Source organism: Sorex fumeus, unplaced genomic scaffold (genome assembly GCF_029834395.1).
Source record: "Sorex fumeus unplaced genomic scaffold, SorFum_2.1 ptg000003l, whole genome shotgun sequence".
In the NCBI taxonomy this organism is placed as follows: Eukaryota; Metazoa; Chordata; class Mammalia; order Eulipotyphla; family Soricidae; genus Sorex; species Sorex fumeus.
In genome coordinates, this window is record NW_026606060.1 from 47,700,162 (window position 1) to 47,720,078 (window position 19,917).

The 19,917-nt window shown below is 42.0% G+C and overlaps 1 protein-coding gene across 1 annotated transcript in view; it reads left to right on the forward strand.

Moving 5' to 3' along the window:
• Positions 1-19,582, forward strand: part of SLC17A8 (solute carrier family 17 member 8) — a 46,637-nt gene extending 27,055 nt beyond the window's left edge. Inside the window, exons 5-12 of the mRNA XM_056117443.1 lie at positions 403-490; positions 4,899-4,985; positions 5,582-5,721; positions 5,847-5,996; positions 6,872-7,004; positions 10,739-10,849; positions 17,375-17,502; positions 19,153-19,582. Of these exons, the coding sequence (XP_055973418.1) occupies positions 403-490; positions 4,899-4,985; positions 5,582-5,721; positions 5,847-5,996; positions 6,872-7,004; positions 10,739-10,849; positions 17,375-17,502; positions 19,153-19,494 (1,179 nt within the window). The 3' untranslated portion in view covers positions 19,495-19,582. The remainder of the gene's footprint in view (positions 1-402; positions 491-4,898; positions 4,986-5,581; positions 5,722-5,846; positions 5,997-6,871; positions 7,005-10,738; positions 10,850-17,374; positions 17,503-19,152) is intronic.
• Positions 19,583-19,917: the final 335 nt, after the last annotated feature.

Sequence of the window (19,917 nt, forward strand, 5' to 3'; positions counted from 1 at the left end):
TGCTCCAAGTGGGTGGCTCTCTGTGCTAAGTCCTTGTGCCTCCGGGGCCATGGCTGTGCCGGAGAGCCGCTCGTGGGGGGCAGCTGGCAACCTCGGTCGGGCGTGAAGGACGGCCCATTACGCCCCCCTTCCCATGAGGTCCCTGCCGCTCCCACCCCCGGCTCAAACCTGCTGTCCACAAGTCTCCCGTGCGGCCGCCATCTTTCTGTCTTAAATTGTTAAAGAAAGTTTAATCACCTTGAGATGTACAGTTACAAAGTTTCTGGGGAATTGTGGGAGTTACACTGGTGAAAGAACAGGTGTTGGAACATTGTATGACTGAAACCCAATCAGGATTCACATTTTAAACACGAGTTGAAACTGATATCCTATCAAATGATCTATTTTTGGCCTTTTTATCAGGGTGTGACCTACCCAGCCTGCCACGGGATGTGGAGTAAGTGGGCACCACCTCTGGAGCGAAGCCGACTGGCCACAACTTCTTTTTGTGGTAAGTTTATTAGAGCAACAACATGTTCCCTTGAAAAACTGAAAGCCCAGTAAAGTGTATCTAATGTTTGCACAAGACATAAGTTCAAAGGTGAGTGGTCGTTGGTGTTGGTTTTGCTGCTCAACAGTCAGTAGAGCCTGTGTGAGCTTTTATTCTATCTTTAGAGTGTAGTTTCTGGTCTCTGATATGTGTCTAATATTCACAAAATGACTGTCACAGCGCCAGTCATCCAGCCTGCATTCAAGTCAGGAAGAAGTAGGGATGAGAATCCTAGCCATCTCTGTTACTTTCACTAGGAAAGTAAAATCCTATTCCCAAATTCGTCTGCCGGTGGGTACTTATGTTTTCTTGGCCTTAGTGGGGTCATAAGCTTTACTAACTGCAGAGGAAGCTATGAGAGCATATGCTTAGTTTTTTTAGCATCTTTAGTAGAGAGCGGAGAAGGCAAGAGAGTAAATACTGGAAGTGCTGCTGGTTGAATTTACCATTTTATTAAAATGAAATTTTAATAAAATTTCATTTTATTAAACTCAAACTCAAGACCAGTGACGTGTTCAAGGTTGTGGAGTTGGAGTTAAGTCACTTAATTTGGGGAGGAGGGTGATGGCTACAAACGGGGATGCTCAGGAGCTACTCTGAGCTTGTGCTTGGGGATCACTCTCAACAGTGCTCAGGGAACCATGCAGTGTCAGGGATCAAGTTGGGGCCTCCTGGATGCTGAGTATGAACTCAAGCCCTTTGAGCTATGGCTTCAGGCCAGACTTCCTGATTCTTGATTCAGAACTCTCCTCATATGGGCAAAGAGATGTTTTCATTAATCTTAACTATCAAATTCCAGATGAAAAATGAAGTGGTACCATCCCTCTTACCAAAAATGAAGGGCAACTGTCTCTCAGCCAGATGCAGGACTTACAAAGGGTCTGCCTCTGTACTTGTCAACAACTGAATTGTGGGGGGTGGGAGCATGTTCTCACCAAGCACACAATTCAAATATGCTTCTAAGGAGTGCAGGAAAGCATGAACACCATAGAACACGAAAGTCAAAAAGGAGCACAGGCAGAATTTGGATCAGAACCTTCATCTGAACTTTCCAGTCTGTGCGCCTTTGCTAAGAAAATATTTCTTTGCTAAAGGAGAAGTAGAGCTTCCTCTTCATGTCTCTCCTCTTCTTGCTGTATCACCTTTAGATAAAACAAGGGCAATAAGAATGTGATCAATAATAGTAACAGTAAAAGGATTCTCAGGAATTTGCTGTGGGTCTGGTTGTGCCTGGTTTTGAGTCGTAGGTACTGCTATGCGGTCCCTGCAGCTTTCATGTCTCTTGTCCTCTTGCTTTCAAGAGGATAATCCCCACTCCTCCATGATGGCAACTCTAGAAGAATCTAACCCCTAGTGCACCTGGAAATCAGTCACATCATGGACCTTCTTTTCTTTGGGTGGTTTCTTTGTAAGGCCTTTCCTTTTGATTCATCAGCAAAGCAAGTGTAACCTGCAACCCTTGCCTGTTCTTAGTGTCTTTATGGCTCTCAAAGGGCAGATTTAGGAAATGGCTCATCTCTCAAGGAAGTTTCTAGATCAAGGCCACAAGCTTGATTATGTTCCTCAGCTCAGGTGTGGCCTTGATTTCAAAGGACAGCCCAGGGAATGTCTTTAGAAAAAAAATCCCAGGATTGGGGTCAGAGAGAGTATAGTGGGTAGGGCACTTGCTTCACATGCAGTAGAGCTGGGTTCGATCCTGGCACCAGCGATCATTTCTCAGTACAAAGCCAGGAGTAAAACTTGAGCACTGCTGGGTGGGCCCCAATAAGAATGAATGCCAGGCTTGGGACTAATCAATTTTTACACCCTTGAAATAGTGGAGTTGGGAGGGTCTTTAGAAAATGTGTAATCTCATTTATTTTCTAGTGGAGGAATTGAGGCTGGGGAAGGAAGAAAAAATATTAATGCTTGTTGGGTGGGTGGAGACAGCCCCAAGGACTGTCCCTCTTCCTTTCCAGTGATTCACCTATTTTCATGCTCATATCTTGTGAGCTCACAGAGGAGCCAATGCACAGTGGCCCCCCAGACAACGTGGGGAGGAGCCCTGCTATGGTCGACTTGGGGCCCATGAGGTAATAGATTATGTTGATGTGGAGAAGGAAGGGTATGGAACAGTTTCTCTGACAGGGGTTGGAGTGATAGATAGTAGAGCAGGTAGCCTTGCACACAGTCAACCTGGGGTCAATCCCTAGCATCCCCATATGGTCCTCAAGCCCACCAGGAGTGATCCCTGAGCACAGAGTCAGGAGTAAGTCCTGAGCACTGCTGGGTGTGGTACAACACCACTGTATCCCCTGCAAAAAAATTAAAAAGTTTTTCTGATAAAGGGGAAGAACAGGTTCCTCAAGTTGCAAAGTTTCCCTCAAAAAAGCTTCTTAATTTGAAGACTCATTGGGGCTTTTATAGTTGCTGCTTCTGGGGAGAGCCAGAGCTGACCGTGTCCAGGGCCTCTTCCCAGACTCCCAGCTCAGTACTGGTCATCACTCCTGGTGCTGCCCCAGGTTCTTGTGGTGCTGGGGCTTAGACCCTGGGCTCTAGCACACAAAGCGTGTGCTCCAGCCCTTTGAATCATCTCCTCCACCCATTCGGAGCATTTGCAGGGGCAGTTTGGGTCACATCTACTGGTTGCTCAAGAGTTTGATCCAGGCTTTATGCTTGGGGTGTCTCTCTTGGAAGTGCTGGAGGGTTCATATATGGTGCTGGAGATCCAACCAGGATTGGCCACAAGCAAGGTCAGAGCTTTAGCCTCAAGACTATTTCTCCAGTCCCTTGGTCACTTCTTGAGTGGAAGAAGGAGGACTTTATCCTTAGTTAAGGGTAAAGACTTGGGCTTCTTAAAGACTTGGGTAACTTATCTCCCCTCCTCAAGACCTGGTCACCTAAAACCAGAATTACTCAGCTCAGTTCTGGAGTGTAGGAAGGGCCCACATGGTCTTTAGTTGGTGGTAGTTCTACCTGTTCTTCCTGGTCCCATTTCTTGACATTATCTAAAAGGGAATCTCTATTCCCCACTTCCAAAGGGCCTCAGGAAGAAGACATATCTCTTTTTGTCTCATCCCAGACAAGCCTGAAACTCTTTCTAATCACCCTTCCCCCGTGAGCTAGCTTTACTGATCTCAGGTAAGGGAAAACAATTGCTTGCCATCATTCCTTACGGGAACAGTTCTGGCCAGAGCTTATACACAGCTTTACATACATGATGTATTTTTCCCCCCACTTGACCTGGTGACACAGAGGTTTCCTCCCTGTCTCTGCCTGTGGAAATCAAGGCTCACCCATAACGAGAGCCATCCTGTCGATCATGGCCTCAACCCTGATATTCAGACTAGGGGAGTCCACTTGAACCTTGTCCAACTGGTCAGATAGCTCAGAAAGATGAGATTTGAGCTCTGGAAGATTCTGGAGACCTCATTACCTGCAGGTCTTCCTTGGCATTGGATTCTGGGAATATATTTTTGCCACTCAATCTTAAATAAGAGTGTTTTTATTCACAGCCAGGGGATTGCGGAAAGTCATTGTTTTGAGATTTGTTGCTATTCATTGTGACCTGGCAGAGCTTACATTTCTCCACCAGACTATTCTGGAGCTGCTGGTGATCATGGAGGCAGGTGACTGCCTCTGATTCTCATTATCTTGTCTAGACAAGATAAACTCCACAGGTAGGTAAGGAGTTATAAGGTCAGGTGTTTGTATAGTAAGTAAGAAACTTTAAAATGTACTGATTCTGGAGATGGAAGAAGACAGAGGTCATACTGGTCATCCAGCCATCCTGAAAGCAAAGTATTTCCTGATAGAAAATAATAACTCCAAGATTAGAAAAAAACATGATCCTCTTCATAGTTTGAGGTCCTTCACTGAAGATCTGAGGTGATAGTCCTCAGATCTGGAAGACATTTGTTTGTCTTCTGTGAATTCAGCCCCCATGTATGCCAGGTCAGCATTTTAAAATTTCTCTTAGATTCCATCCCCTCCCCCAACTCCAATCATTTGATTTCATTCTCCCTGAGCTGCCTTTTGACTAGTCGTTCCTTGGGACTGGGTGAAGGAGGTTCTGGTGATGTATCTTGCTAGAATGTTCTGAGGCATACTAGAGTTTGCTGCTGCTCATACAGTGGACTTGTTAGCTTGCTTTGTCCTCAACTTGACCACAGAAAGTCAAGATGAGTTGAAAGGACCTGCATGACCAGTTTGAATCCCAACACTAGATATGGTCCCCAGAGCACTTCCAGGGGTAATATCTGAGCACAGAGCTGAGAGTAAGCCCGAGCACTGTTGGATGTGGCCTCAAAGCAAAGACAAAAGTTAAATATAAATAAAAGAAAGGACTTGTAAGACCATAGGTAAGCATCTCAATCTTTGCTTCTCCCAGGATCCTATGCAGGGGCGGTGATTGCTATGCCTCTGGCAGGGGTGTTGGTCCAATACATCGGCTGGTCCTCCGTCTTTTATATTTATGGTAAGTGATCAGACTCTGTGAGTTCCATGGATGAGTCCTAGAGAGGGCCTTTTTATTTATTTATGTATTTATTTATTATTTTAATGAATCACCATGATATACAGTTACAGACTTACAAGCTTTTGTGATTAAGTTTCAATCATACACTGATCAAATACCTATCCCTCCACCAGTGCCCATTCTCCACCATGAATGTTCCCAATATTCCTCCCACCATCCCCACCTTTTCCCATCCCCTGTCTCTGAGGCAAGTACATTTGAGAGGGTCTTTTATTGTACCATGGTGTTGGCTAAGAAATGACAATATGTCATTTATGACATATGACAATATGTCACCCCAAATTTATTTCTATAAATGGAGTATGTGACCTCTGATTTACTAAACATTCATATTAAAGTTGAATTTTTTAGAGTGGAAATTTAGAGCAGATTTCTGTCTTTCTCTAATGATCAGTTAATAACAACAATTTGTAAAAATCATTTTCTCCTAGTGGATTGGGAATCATTTGGGAATATTCAGAAAACCAGAACAATTTAGATATGGAAGAAAATCAGATCATATTTTTAAGATTTTTGTTTTCTTTTTTTTACTGCAGGTATGTTTGGGATCATCTGGTACTTGTTTTGGCTGTTACAGGCCTATGAGTGTCCCGCAGTTCACCCAACAATATCCAATGAAGAAAGAACCTACATAGAGACAAGTATAGGAGAAGGAGCGAATTCCGTTAGTCTAAGTGTAAGTATAAGGGGTAAATGAAGACTTGCTTCTGGCTCTGTGTATTTCTCTTGTTGATGGTATTTTCCTCTTTAGAAAAATAATGTCAACATACTAACAAGTTTGTGGTATTTTTTACTCTCTAGAAATTTAATACACCATGGAAAAGATTCTTTACATCACTGCCTGTGTATGCAATCATTGTGGCAAATTTTTGCAGAAGCTGGACCTTTTATTTGTTGTTAATAAGTCAGCCTGCTTATTTTGAAGAGGTTTTTGGATTTGCAATAAGTAAGGTACACACCTGCTTCAAATGCTTCTTGAACTTTAAATCTCTGGCTGCTACTGAATCTTTGCATGATAAGATAATTAAATTGCTGAACAGAATTCATAATGTTTCATTGACAACTAATACCCTGGAGATCAGACAAGTTATATATTCAGTGCATACAATACATAGCTATTTGATTTCTTCTTTGCAAGGATCAGAGCTGCATTAAGCTTCTTTTAAAGATTTATGCTCTTTCTGAACTCCAAGAATTTTTTTGAAGCTAACTCAAGGATTGCTGATTAGATGAGGATAAAAAGGTTTGAGGGTAGGTTTTTTTCCCCTTTCCATAAATTTCAGTAAGAATCCAAAAGCTCATTTTGCAAATCAGCGCCTCTGCTTTGTCCTTAATGATTCTCACATTAAGGACCATTGCCTTGTATGGCTTAGAAAGATGCTTCTTGATGCCCCTAGCCATTGTAACTAATATGATTATTTTCAGAGGGGGTGGTGAGACATAAATCACCCTTCTGAATCAACCTTCTTTCCTCTGAGGAAAGAACAGAAGTAGACATCAGCTTAGTTTCAGGTGCTGTCTGAAGCAGCCATGGCTTTGCACAGTTGGAGTGGCCACCATCAGCTAGTATTAAGTGTTTCAGTTCCCCAGGCCATGCCCTTACTGGGGTTTCTGTGATCTAGTATAGTCATCAGTGGGCTCAGGATGGATCAGGGACAGGTCTGGAATTAAGCCATCCATACATTCATATTTATTACAAAACCCAGACTTATGTGAGCTCTGGCTAATTAGGTAGCTAAACTCAGTGCAGATGGTGGAACTGTCCATGAAGCTACATGTCTCTCAGAAGGAGTTAAGAAATAGCTCATGGCTTCCTTTCTCTGCAGGTGGGTCTCTTATCGGCGGTCCCACATATGGTCATGACCATCATTGTGCCCATCGGAGGACAACTGGCTGATTATTTAAGAAGCAGAAAGATCTTGACCACAACCGCAGTCAGAAAAATCATGAATTGTGGAGGTACTGCGGACTTTTTTGTGGCTCCAGCAACTGTCATAGAACAAGATGCAACTGTTGGGCAGATTGTATGTTGGAAGTTTCATCTAATCTTTAAAAAAGGGTCTTAAAGGTTCCTAAATTTATTTCCCAGCTAGCACTTGAATGCCAAATGGTCACTTAGTCTGGACTTTCACAGCTTTAGTAAATCAATACATGTCTGCAACAGCAGAAACACTTCTTCCATCTACCCTTCAGACAGGGCAACTTGATTTCCTGTTAGGTGTCTGATTAATGTTTATCCTCCTCACTCAATCTTCCACACATAGAATGTTTTGCTTATAAAATTTATCCCCACGTCTCCTATACTATATACAAGTACACATGTCTTCCTAAGAAATGCAAGAAAAATATTTCTTGGAATAATTTTTATCTCAGCATATGTTTGTACACACATATAGAGTGCATACACATGCGCGGGTGCATGCATGCACACACACACACACTCACACACGCACATACACACCTCTCATCCTTTTCTTGTTTCATGAAGTTACTCTCTGTTTTTGATTTACAAAGACCAAGAAGTGTTTGGGTGATATCCAAAAAATAGGTTGGTGAGTTACCGTGAGTCTCTATAATATTATAATGGATGACCTTTTTCAATCCCCCCTACCCTTCGTCTCTTCTGTTTTGCTTTGTAGTGAGTATTTCGTTACTGAATGCGTTCTCTGATAGACTCTCTCCTAAGTCCTTTCACACACACAACCTTGTTTAATTCTCATAACAATGTCAAGGAGCAAGTATGGTTATTAAATAAAATTAACCATGAGGAAACATATAGCATTGAGTGATTTGCTCCCAGGGCATCCCTGGGCAAGATCCCAGGCAGTCTGAGCTCTTGCCAATACATCTCTCAGGAATATGGGGGTAAAGGAGGGTAGGTGTAAGTCATCTATATCATCTATGAGTGAAATGTCAGCAGCTCATATACTAAATTGAAAAGGAGAGGAATGGGTGTATTGGGACTCTAGATTAGATGGACGAGGACTGTCTAGAAGTGACAATGATATGAAGGGACACAAGCACAGACATGGTCTGATTTCATCGTGCTTTAGGAAGAAAGTCTGATCAGGGAGGATGGGAATAACTGGTTGGCATCTGGTACCTTAAAGCTTTGTTGCTCCTAACAGGGTTATTTGTGTCTGCCCTTGACTTGAACTTTTGTAGAAAAGACTGAAGGTTGGAGGGTATAAGCTTGTTCTCTGGAAAGTGAAAGGTAAATCTCTGGGGCTGTGCACTTAGAATCTTCCACAAGGTGGCTGAAGTTGGTAGAATATTGGCTCTTTAAAAATATTCATCTTATATTACAAACCACAACAGCACAAAGGAGAGAGAGAGTAAAAGGGAATGTACCCGCCACAGAGGCAGGGAGGGGATGATGGGGTGGGGGTGAGGGGAAGGATACTGGGAACATTGGTGGTGGAGAATGGGCACTGGTGGAAGGATGGGTACTCAATCATTGTATGACTGAAACATAATTAAGAAAGTTTGTAAGTCTGTAACCATATCTCATGGTGATTCATTTAAAATATTTAAAAAATTAAAAATAGATAAGAAAAATATCCATCTTAATTTCTAGAAATTATGAATATACCTTCCTGCATGGAGAAAGAGACTTTGCAGATGGGACGTGATATTGATGTGAGGGTACCTTGGATTATCTGGCAGGGTCCAGTATAAACACAGGTTACTTATGAGAAAGCAGAAGGGTATGAGAGCAAGGGCTGGAGCAAAAAATATAACTACGAGCCAAGGAGTGCAGGCACCTTTAAAGTCTGGATGAGGCAGGAATGTATATTCTCCTAGAGACCCCAGTGGCAATGCAACTTTGCTCTGTCTGACTCATTTTGGACTTCTGATACTTAGCATTTCATGATAATCGTTTCTATTGTCTTAAACCATTATGTTTGTGACAATCTGTTATAGCAAGTCAGAAACATAAAATAGTCAAATCTAACTCTTCTGATGAAATTCTGCTCCCAATGGCTAGCCCTCCCTACCAGGCATATCTTTCTGGGTCTGATTTTGCTCACTCCTTTTGTCTTTGTTCAGTTCACTCATGCTTCTCTTTCCTGTGCTTCCCACACATAGGCTCAAGTCCTTCCTTTTGGAAGGGCTGTAAAGTCTTTACTGATAGCGCCTTTATTTCCATGCACTCTATAGGCAAATTGTCAAATGCTATCTTATTATAGATCTTACAGGAAAGTGTTTTAGGTAGAGGGAATACCTGAGCAGTAAAGCAGAGGCAGGCATCAATGCGCTATGTTAAAGCCTGTTCTAAACACAGGATGGACAGACTCATTTAGAGAATAAGAAAATGGAGGGTAGTGGGAAAGTGGTTTGCTTTGGTTTTAGGAGGGAAAAATAGGAGTGAAAATAGAGACTTGAACATATTGCTTGGAGGTCACTAGGGACACAGAGGCGGAAGTGTCTGGAATCCAGTCTCCAGCTCCCAGGTGCTTCATATGGCACGAAATGGCATCGACACCATGCTCCTGCCTTCTGTTCACTGTGTGTGTATTGATGAGAAGAAACATTCAAAATGTCCTCACCTTTCTTTCTTGTGCTAGATTCACTTATTCTGAATGAAAGGGAAAGAAAATACGTATGTTCTGCTCTCCTTTACGTGCAGATAACTCCTGGGATTCCTTGTTCAGTTTTTTTTTCTCCCTTTTGGGTCATACCCAGCAATGCTCAGGGGTTACTCCTGGATCATGTACTCAGGAATTACTCCTGGAGGTGCTCAGGGGACCACATGGGATGCTGGGAATCGAACCTGGGTTGCAGGGCAAATGCCCTACCCGCTGTGCTATCACTCCAGCTCCTCTTTGTTCACTTTGATGCTGCTCCCTCAGGGTCTGCTCTCGGCTAGGCTGCTCCTGCTGGTACACTGGGGAACATGTAGTGCTCGGGATCCAGCCCAAACCTCCCACATGCAAAGCATGTGCTCAACCCATTGAGCTTGCTCTCCAGGCCATCTCATGTACTTTTTCTAGAAGCCTGAATTCAGTATATTTCTGGAAGGGGCAATTTGACCTAATGTTCTGTAAAGGGTAAGGTGCTGTAATTTGTTTCATTATACCACCTTACAAATTTTGGGGTTACTTTGGCATGAGATATGAGTGCTTTCATTTCATTTTTCTGCAAGAAGCCATGTCTTATATCATCAAAGGGGATTCACTGATAGTATATAAAAGAATTATTTATTTTTTATGTTTTGGGGCCACACTGAGTGGTGCTCAGCATTTACCTCTGGCTCTACACTCAGGGTTCTCTCCTGGTGGGCTCAGGGGACCATGTGGGATGCCAGGGATTGAATTTGGGTGAGCTGCATGCAAGACAATTTCCCTGCATGCTAAACTTTTGCTATGACCCTGAGTTTTGATATTTAGAAATAACTGGGGGTACTTAACCCATAAAGCAAGTGAGGATAAATATCCCCCCACCCCAGGGCCCTCTTGGGAGCTTAATGGGACAAATGACTGTTGAAGGTGCAACAGGGGAGTGTTGGAAGGATCACAGGACACAGGGTGTGTAGAGATGAAATACCTGGTTTTGCTGGGAGCCGTGGGCCAAAACACAGGTGATGGAAACTTAGGTTCATGGAACTTGGAGCAGGTTCTTCCTAGATAAGTCATGCACGCAGGCTAGTTGGCATCGCAATGATGAGTTTTCTCTGCTGTCTCCATTTGCAGGTTTTGGCCTGGAGGCCACCTTACTCCTTGTGGTCGGCTTTTCCCACACCAAAGGAGTGGCCATCTCCTTTCTCGTGCTGGCCGTAGGGTTCAGCGGCTTCGCAATTTCAGGTAAAGGGTCTTTGGGTTTGCACAGTTTTTTGAGTGATGCAGCAAGTGTTGAGAGGAAGAAGGAAAAGGATCTGGTAGCTACTTCCTTAATTGCCAGGCCGTTCCCATTGACTAGAGACTTTCACTGAGTGGGCTGGTTTTACCATGACACTGCACACTGGATTTAGGTCAGGTTGAAATGCTCCCCACTTTCTCTGTCTTAGAAGAGAAAAGCCCAAAGTGCTAGTGACCTTGAGGACGACTAAGCATGTTCTGGGGAGAAGGTGCACTTTTATTCTTCAGGTCCCCCTGCAACATAGATTCCCTTTGACATTTTTAGCCCTTACCTCCAGTTCCAGAGGTGCTAGGATTAGCACTAACTTCATATGCCAAAGTCACTAGACACAGACTCTGAGAATCAGGTGGTTTTTTGAGTGGAAACACTCTTTAGAAGTATCTGATGCATGGATATGTCTTTCTTTCCTTTCTTTCTTTCTTTCTTTCTTTCTTTCTTTCTTTCTTTCTTTCTTTCTTTTTCCTTTTTGGGTCACACCCAGCGATGCTCAGGGATTACTCCTGGCTCTCAGGAATTATTTCTGGAGGTGCTTGGGGGACCATATGGAATGCTGGGGAATTGAACCCAGGTTGGCAGCATGCCAGGCAAATGTCCTACCCACTATACTATTGCTCTGGCCCCCAGACATGACCTTCTGAACAAAGCAAAAGGCCCAGAGCAGAAGTGAATTCCTGAATAAGCTAGGACACAGCCAAAGAGTAAGTATGAGAGGTTGGTGAGAGCGAGCAGTAATGTAACAGAGCCTGTATGCTGGTGACTGCTCAGAGCCTCGGGTGTGTAATGACCCTGTGACTGTCACTGCTACCATGGATGGCTTCAGTGTTATCAATAGCCCCAGATTTCAAGCCTGAAACCTAGTTATTTGTTCAGGAAAGGCCAAAATGCTCTCATATCACATGTCACAGACTTCTGAAACTCTCTCAAAAACCAAACTGGTTGAAAGACCAGTTACCTTTAAAGCATGTTGTAGGGGGTATGGAAGAGGTGGGCTAGAAGTGACATAAGGACAGTGCCAGAGGGGGTTGGACACTTTGGTGCTGGTAAAGGTGCAGTAATTTTGTACATCAAAAAATCATAAACACTATCATTACCATATTACCAAGATCTAATGAAACAAAAGAACATAAATGTTGGGGCTTAGGGAGAGCACAGGAGATAAAGCTCTTGCTTTACATGGCCAGCCCGGGTTTGATCTCTGGAATTGTATATGATCCCCCAAGCACTTCCAGGAGTGATCCTTGAACACAAAGCACTGAACATTGCTGGGCATGGCCCCATCTAAATAAATCTCCCTAAACACCGCAAAAAAACCCCATCAATATTAACACTATTGTAACCATATTACCTATATTACAATAAACAAGTGTATTAAGTATAGAAATAAATAAATTATGAGTATTACTTATAGAACCCTTTATATTGCATCTATTTTGAGGCAAGTGTTCATGCCCACATTTCAGTGATGAGGAACCTGAAAGTTAGTGAAACTGACACTTTCCAAAGGTTCCACAGTGGGTAGTGATGCTCTGTCTCTCCAGGTGTCCTGACTAAGTGGCAACAGCCTAGTATAGAAACATGAAACTTTGGATAATTTCCTAAACCACCCTAAAATAAGGTTAATCCTATCAGTATATAGCAATGATGGATAGTTAAATTAGGGGCAAAATGACTACTTTAAAAGTAACCTGTAGCTAAGAACTTAGGTTTGGAAGTACAAAGACGGGTTTCACTTGCCTCTTTACTACTTTCCATCCATATAAAGGAAACATATGCTAAGTGATTAAATTCTCAACTCTCAGTTACTTCATCTAAAGATTGAAGGAGTGTAGTGGCAAGTGCAGAGAGTTGTGGGAGATCAGACTGAGAGTATGCACACACTCTCTCATATCTTCCATGAATTGGGGATATAACAGTAAAAAATTAGAAAGGATTCTGTCCCTGTAAGTGTTAAATATTCTGTCCCCATAAAGGTTAAATTCTACTGTGAAAAAGTATTTGAATCCTTTTGTGCCAGATGTATAACAATATCGACAGATATTCATGTTTGTTGTTCAGTTATTACTGACTTTAACCTAGTACTGCTCAAACTGTAATGTGTACATGTATCATCCTAGGATCTGGCAAGATATAGATTCTGAATCTGCACAGAGTTGAACTTGAGATTCTTGGTGTCATTCTGTATGACCCCCAAACTTCTTGGTTTTGGGGTCATGCTTCATGGTGCCCAGTGTGCTCCTGGTTCTGTGGTCAGGTGGTGCCAAGGATTGAACCTGGGTTGACCATGTGCAAGACAAATGCCTTAACCCCGTCCTATCTCTCCTACCCTAGATTCTTCATGTCTAACTACTCCCCCTGAACTAATGGGGGCAGCTGTCAATTGCCCACACTGAGAGACAACAATAGAGCCATCAGCCCTTGTCTCCAGAAGTGAAGAAACAGCTTCCTCCAATAGTTCCAGGATGCAGAGATTCATATCGTGTCTCAGAGATATTGAAAATATCTATTGTTACCAGATTTCCAATTAAGCCACTATAAAAAGGAGAGAAAGCAAATACACCAAATAGCAGCAACTTCCATTTTCTTTCTTTTTTAGAATTCACACTTCCTCCAGGCTGCTCCTGTTGAGACATAATCTCATTTAATCCAGAGTAGGGCACAGAGACAGTTTTATGGGCACTCCTTTGCATGTGGGCTGACTCCTTTCAATTCCTCGCACCATATGGTTGCCCACATACCACCAGAAGTGATCCCCAAGCACCCCAAGAAACAATCTCTGAGCTTAGAACTGGGCATAGTCCCTAAGCACAGCTGAGTGTGGCTCAGTCCAAATCCCTTGCCCCAAAAATCCCAGAGCAAACCTAGATGAAGGCATTACTATGTCATTTGACCAATGAGGAGGCTGAAGCTTACAAGGGTTCCTTAAACTCTCCTAGTCAATGAACTGGCTGGGATTGGAATAAAGGTTTGCCTGTCTCATCAGTGCCGCTATAGGAGGGCCTGAGATAAGGGGAGCAATGAGTCCTTAGGATCTGCAATCTGCCAGTTTTATCAAGAATTCATGAGTGGGATGTCAGGAATAGTTGGCAACTTAGAAGCTGATTTTAGGCAAGAGAAATGGGTGGATGAGAAAGACCCAAGGAATGGGAGATGTCTGCTTTGGGGAAGGTTCTATGGAGAAAAGTCAGACTCTTCCAACTGGTAGGTATTTATTTGTTTGCTCATTTGCATCTCCTACTGAAAAATAATCTAACAGCATCTCAGTTCCTTAGTGATTTTCCCAGCCAACACCAGGCCTGTGTCCACTATAAATCTCCATGGCTTTCTTCATTTTCTCCTAAACTGAGCAGAGATGCCTGGGATTTATATCAGAATACAACAATCAATAATCATATTAATTTTTTTATCATCACCGGGTTCTTTCCTAATAAAGAGCCTATCACATTTGAATCATCAATAAGATTAGTTAATCTTGCAGCTATTTTATATTCTGATGATATGTCACTTTGATCTGAAAGAGAAGGTATGATTATTATGAATGGAGGAAGGAAGGAACAGCCAGCTGTGATGCCAAATTTGAGAAGGTTCTTTGTTTTAAAAATCTATGTATCATTTCGCAGAATTGATAATTAAAAAGTAAAGGGAAAGAGTCAGAGATAGAGTTCACACGCTGAGTGTGTGCTTTGAGTGTAGAAGATCTCATTCAATCCTCAGCACTGCATGATCCCCAAACACTGCCCAGAAACCCTTAAGCACTGAGCCAGGAATAACCCCGGCGCACCACTGGGTGTGGTTCAAAAACAACAACAACAAAGAGAAAGAAAACAGAAATGTGAATAAACAAAACTTACAACAACTTACTGCCATTTTAATAGCTTGGAGTGGTAGTTAAATAATTATTGAGGCCTCTAACTTGAGAATCACTTTGCAGTTAGGAAAGATGGTTGTAAACAGAACCGTGGGCATCCACCCACAAAGCACTTACAGTGGTTTTATCTCTGTGTTCCATGCAATTAACACACCTGATTTGACTGATTTTTTACAACAATTTTATAAGAATGATTATTCTACTTGATGAATGAAGAATCTGAGGTTCAGTAAAGTTTAGGTTCCATTTAGGTTTCATTCAGCTTCCAGAATGGGTCTAAATGCACCTCAAACAACAGACTTTATTTCACTCATTCTTCTCTCCTGATAAATGAATTAATAATAAAGTATTGTCAACTTTAATACTTCACCACTCTCCATGGCAATATCTCTTATTTTTGTTTTGTGGCCACACCTGGAGATGCTCAGGGGTAAGTTACTCCTGTCTCTGCACTCAGGAATCATTCCTTGTGGGCTTGGGGGACCATATAGTATGCTGTGGGTTAACACAGATTGACTGCTTGCAAGGCAAGTCCCCTACCTGCAGTACTATCTCTCCAGCTCCATCAATAGCAGTGTCTCCTGAGAGAAAAATCTCAAAGTTAGATACTCAGTAGAAGCAGTGGTAGAAATAGTTGTTCATAAGGGCTTAGCAGGGGACTCCAGTGTACAAAATCCTCCCCCGTCAATCATAGTCTCACCTCATAGCATCTTTATTAGTTAAGTAGTAATAAGATACTCATATCAGAAATAAAGACACTAAGGTTTAAAAATTAGTTGTTTATCAGGTGGAAATGAGATTTAAATTTAAATTCAGATTTACAGACTCCAAATCGAGTTGTATGGAAAATCAAGTATATATTTTGTGAGTTAAAGAGGATTCTGCCAATGTCTGGTTTTTGGTTTTTGTGGTTTTTTTTCTTTTCCACCATCAAGGTCCCCTTTCTGCTGTGCTTTATGGTAACTAAGGGAGGCTTACCTGGGCAGCTTTGAGAGTGAGCAAAGGGCTAAAAGAGAGGATATTATGGGCTAGAGATTGATTCCAGTTGCTCTAAATGTGATTGTTGTTCTGAATAAGTGTGATCAGGCTTTTGTATTGCCTTTTCTTTTTCTGCTTTTCGTTATTTTTATTGAAGTCTTGTGGTTTACAAATAGTACTAAATTTATTGTTTTCGAGTTGCAGTGCAACTATGCCACCCTCCAAATCAAAGTGTTAGTATCTATCCCTCCCTCCATGGTTGTCCAAGATTCCTTCTCCTTCGATATCAGTTTATAGTTCTGTTGACCATGCCTCAGGCTTGATTTTTTCCCTTTCTGTTGGAGAGTGTCTAATTCCTTGCTTTGTTTCTTTATACTTCACATGTGCATCGTCTGGTATTTGTCTTTCTCTTGATTCATTTTACTTAGCGTGATACTATCCAAGTTACAGCGAACTGCAAGATTCCATCTTTTCTAGAGCTGAGTAGAATTCAATTGAGTATATGTACCAGTTTCTTTAACCACTCATCAGCTATTGGACCCTTGGTAAATAATGCTGTGATTAACATAGGCAGACATATGTCCTTGTGAATTAGTGTCTTTGTGGTTTCGGAGTAGATGCCCAGTAGAATTACTTAGTTAAATGGCATCCTATTCTTAATTTTTTGAAAAGTCTCCAAAATGTTTTACACAATCATTGAACTAGGTGATAGTCCCACAAGTAATGAATGCAGAATACTTTTTCACTGCACCCCCACTGATACAGATTGTTCCTGGACCTTTTGATGTGAACTATTATAGCTGTTGAGAGGTGATAAGTCATTGTTGTTGTATTTCTTTTTCTTTTTCTTTTTCTTTTTTTTTTTTTAAAAGAAAATCATCGTGTGATACAGCTACAAAGCTTTCATGATCGAGTTTCAGTTCGACAAAGTTCCAACACCACTCCTCCCTCCACCAGTGAACATTTCCCACAACCAATATCCCCTGTATCCCTCCTGCCACCCCACCATCCCCAGCCTACCTCTATACAGACTGAGAGATCATCATGTTTGGTTCTTTACCCACTTTCAGTACACATCTCCCATCCAGAGCGATCCCTCCAACCATCATTGTCATAATGGTCCCTCTCTATCCTGACTGCCCTCTCCTGCTTCCCTTAAGAAAGGCCTCCAAATATGGACCATTTGTCCTGACCTTTGTTTCTACTGTCCTTGAATATTAGTCTCGTACTATGGTATATATTTTTTCTATATCCCACAAATGAATGCAGTCATTCTATATCCTTCTCCTTCTGACTTATTTCACTTAGCATGATACTCTAATTGTTGTTTTGATTTGCAGATGCCCTGATAATCAGTGGTGAAGAACCAGGTTTTTATTAATTTGGAAGCCCAGGTGCCCTAATTCTCTGTACCATGACCACTAGTCATGGATCACCACTCATTTTCCTGCCTTCTGCAGGCACAGCCTCGAAGCCCTCAATCCAATCCTCTCCTAGAGGCATCCACTCAGCATTGGCTAGAGGAAACCACCTAGATTGTGATAGTTGAGAAGAAGCTACATATTTTCCAGAACATGTATGAAGTTTTGTTCTTGTCTCTGATTTTGAAATTTTGACTTTCCTGTAGGTTTTAATGTCAACCATCTGGACATTGCCCCCCGCTATGCCAGCATTCTCATGGGGATCTCAAATGGAGTTGGAACTCTTTCCGGAATGGTCTGTCCCCTCATTGTTGGTGCAATGACCAAGCACAAGGTAATGGTTTCCTTTGCGGCTGTGGTGATAGTAGCAGGGGGCAGAAGTACTGTACAAACTAACATCTGAAGCCTATAAATGAATATATTCTTGACCTTGAATGACTCAGCTGATTTTTTCTTTACTCATCTTTAAAAATATATAATTGTAAACTTATATTATGGCAAAATTATATTACTGCTTATTGATGGTATCAGTTGACATTTATTCATTTCCTCAACTCATAAATAACAGATGTGGTTCTATAAAGTCTCTTTGAGACATTAAGAATAAAAATAACTACTGAGGTAGTTAACTCAGGATAAATGAATTACCCAAGCCTTAATTAAGAGTAATTAAACTTTACAGGCAATTTCCTTCTATTGCTTAACATGTTTCAACATAAAGATAGTACTTTAATGCTTCCTTATTATGTAGAAAATAAACAAGACATCAATGAACCTTCCTAAGAATGTCTAAGTTTGGTGGATAGTCTTGACTGTTTAGATAGGAGGAACAGTGAAACCACTCAAAACCATGCAGACTTCAACCACAGGCAATGCGGTCCCTTTATATTTTTTAATTTTTAATTTTTTTTGGTTTGCGGCCATACCCAACAGTGCTCAGGTGTTGCTCCTAGCTTTGCACTCAAGAATTACTCCTGGAAGTGCTCAGGCAACCATATGGGATGGAATTGAACCCCTGTCTGCCACATGCAAGGCAAATGCCCTATCCACTATACTATCACTCCATCCCACCTGGGTCCTTTATTTCTATAATCACAAAAACTCCAGGATACTGCTTTTTGCAAATAAAAAAGTTGTTCTATGAGAACATTTACCCAATTGTTTTCTTAGTTGGATAATGTTTTACTAAAATGACTTTAGATCCTGAGAGATAAAGCCCTCCTCTTACCAGGAGGTAAGACACAGGTCTTTCATGAGCTCTGCACACGAGTTGATAGGGTTGGTAATATGACTATGAATTCTCAGACGCCATCTTTTCCTAACATTAAAAACAGATTCTCATTATTTTTGATACTGTCTTTCACACAGAAATCATAACCATATATATGCCATTTACAGTCAAATAGAGCATTTTTATGGTCAAGTTGTTAGGTTTCCCACAGCAAGCAAGAATAAAACCTTTCATGATTAAAATAGTGTTTCTTTTCACTGGGAGGGAAACACCTGGTGGTACTCAGGGCTTACTGATGCTCTGCACTCAGGGATCACTCCTGGGGTTGCTAAGAGGACAATCCCGGGAACCAGGAATTAAATTCAGGTTTCCTATGTGCAAGACAAGCACCCTGCCCACTGTACTATCTCTCCAGCCCCCACAAAAGCGGGTTCTTAAAGTAACTGTAATTCTTGGTATACAAAGAGGAAACCCTATTTGTATATTAAGAAGCACTATGCAATGTTGCTGTGATTTACCAGATGCTTATTTTGTAAAATGCTTTCAAAAATGAAAAAAAATTACATACCTATTGGCAGTCTTAACTTTCAGTCTGGATCCTGACTGGCTTCTGACATGTATGTCTTCTGGAGAAGCAGAGTAACACCTTTGGGGTAGGGATGTGCTTTTGCTTCAGGGAGGACTTCCGGGTTAGACTGTTCATCTCTGTATTCTTGATTAAACCTTTAATTGGCACTTCCTTTCCTTGTTTAGACCCGTGAGGAATGGCAGAATGTGTTCCTTATAGCTGCCCTCGTGCACTACAGTGGGGTGATCTTCTATGGGGTCTTTGCGTCGGGAGAGAAGCAGGACTGGGCCGATCCTGAGAATATCTCTGAGGAGAAGTGCGGAATCCTTGACCAAGATGAATTAGCTGAGGAGGCAGAACTCAACCACGAGAGCTTTGCAAGCTCCCCAAAGAAGATGTCCTATGGAGCCACCGCCCAGAATTGCGAGCCCCAGAGGGAATGGAAAGCACAGAGAGGGGTGGTCCTTGACGAGGAAGAACTGACATCCTACCAGCATGAAGAGGGAAACTTCTCAGATTTGTCCTAATGTCTGAGGGGGCACATCCATCTTCTCATCCCAGAACCAGAAACTTTCCATACCTATTGCCTTCATCATAACCTGGCTTGCCAGAGAGTCTGACAAGGGTTGCGGGGTGGTGGGGTAGGGTGGTCAGGGTGATTGGGGGAGGGAGAAGGAAATTTAATCAACAACAGAGAAAAGAAACTTTTCTTTTAGTTACACTTGTCACAGGTATGGAGCTTGCTCTAAGTTGATGAGATGGAAATATGTATGTTTTTGGATTTTCATTGGCCTCTTCTCTCAGAGAACTGAGTTTGCTCAGAAAAACGTAACAAGAAGAACAAGAGAGATAATACCACATTTTTTCCAAAGGAAAATGAAAGGAAATATGAGTAGTTAGCCTGGAGGAGAGGGAACCCTAGCTGCTGCTCTGTTTCTGAAAGCTGTCCT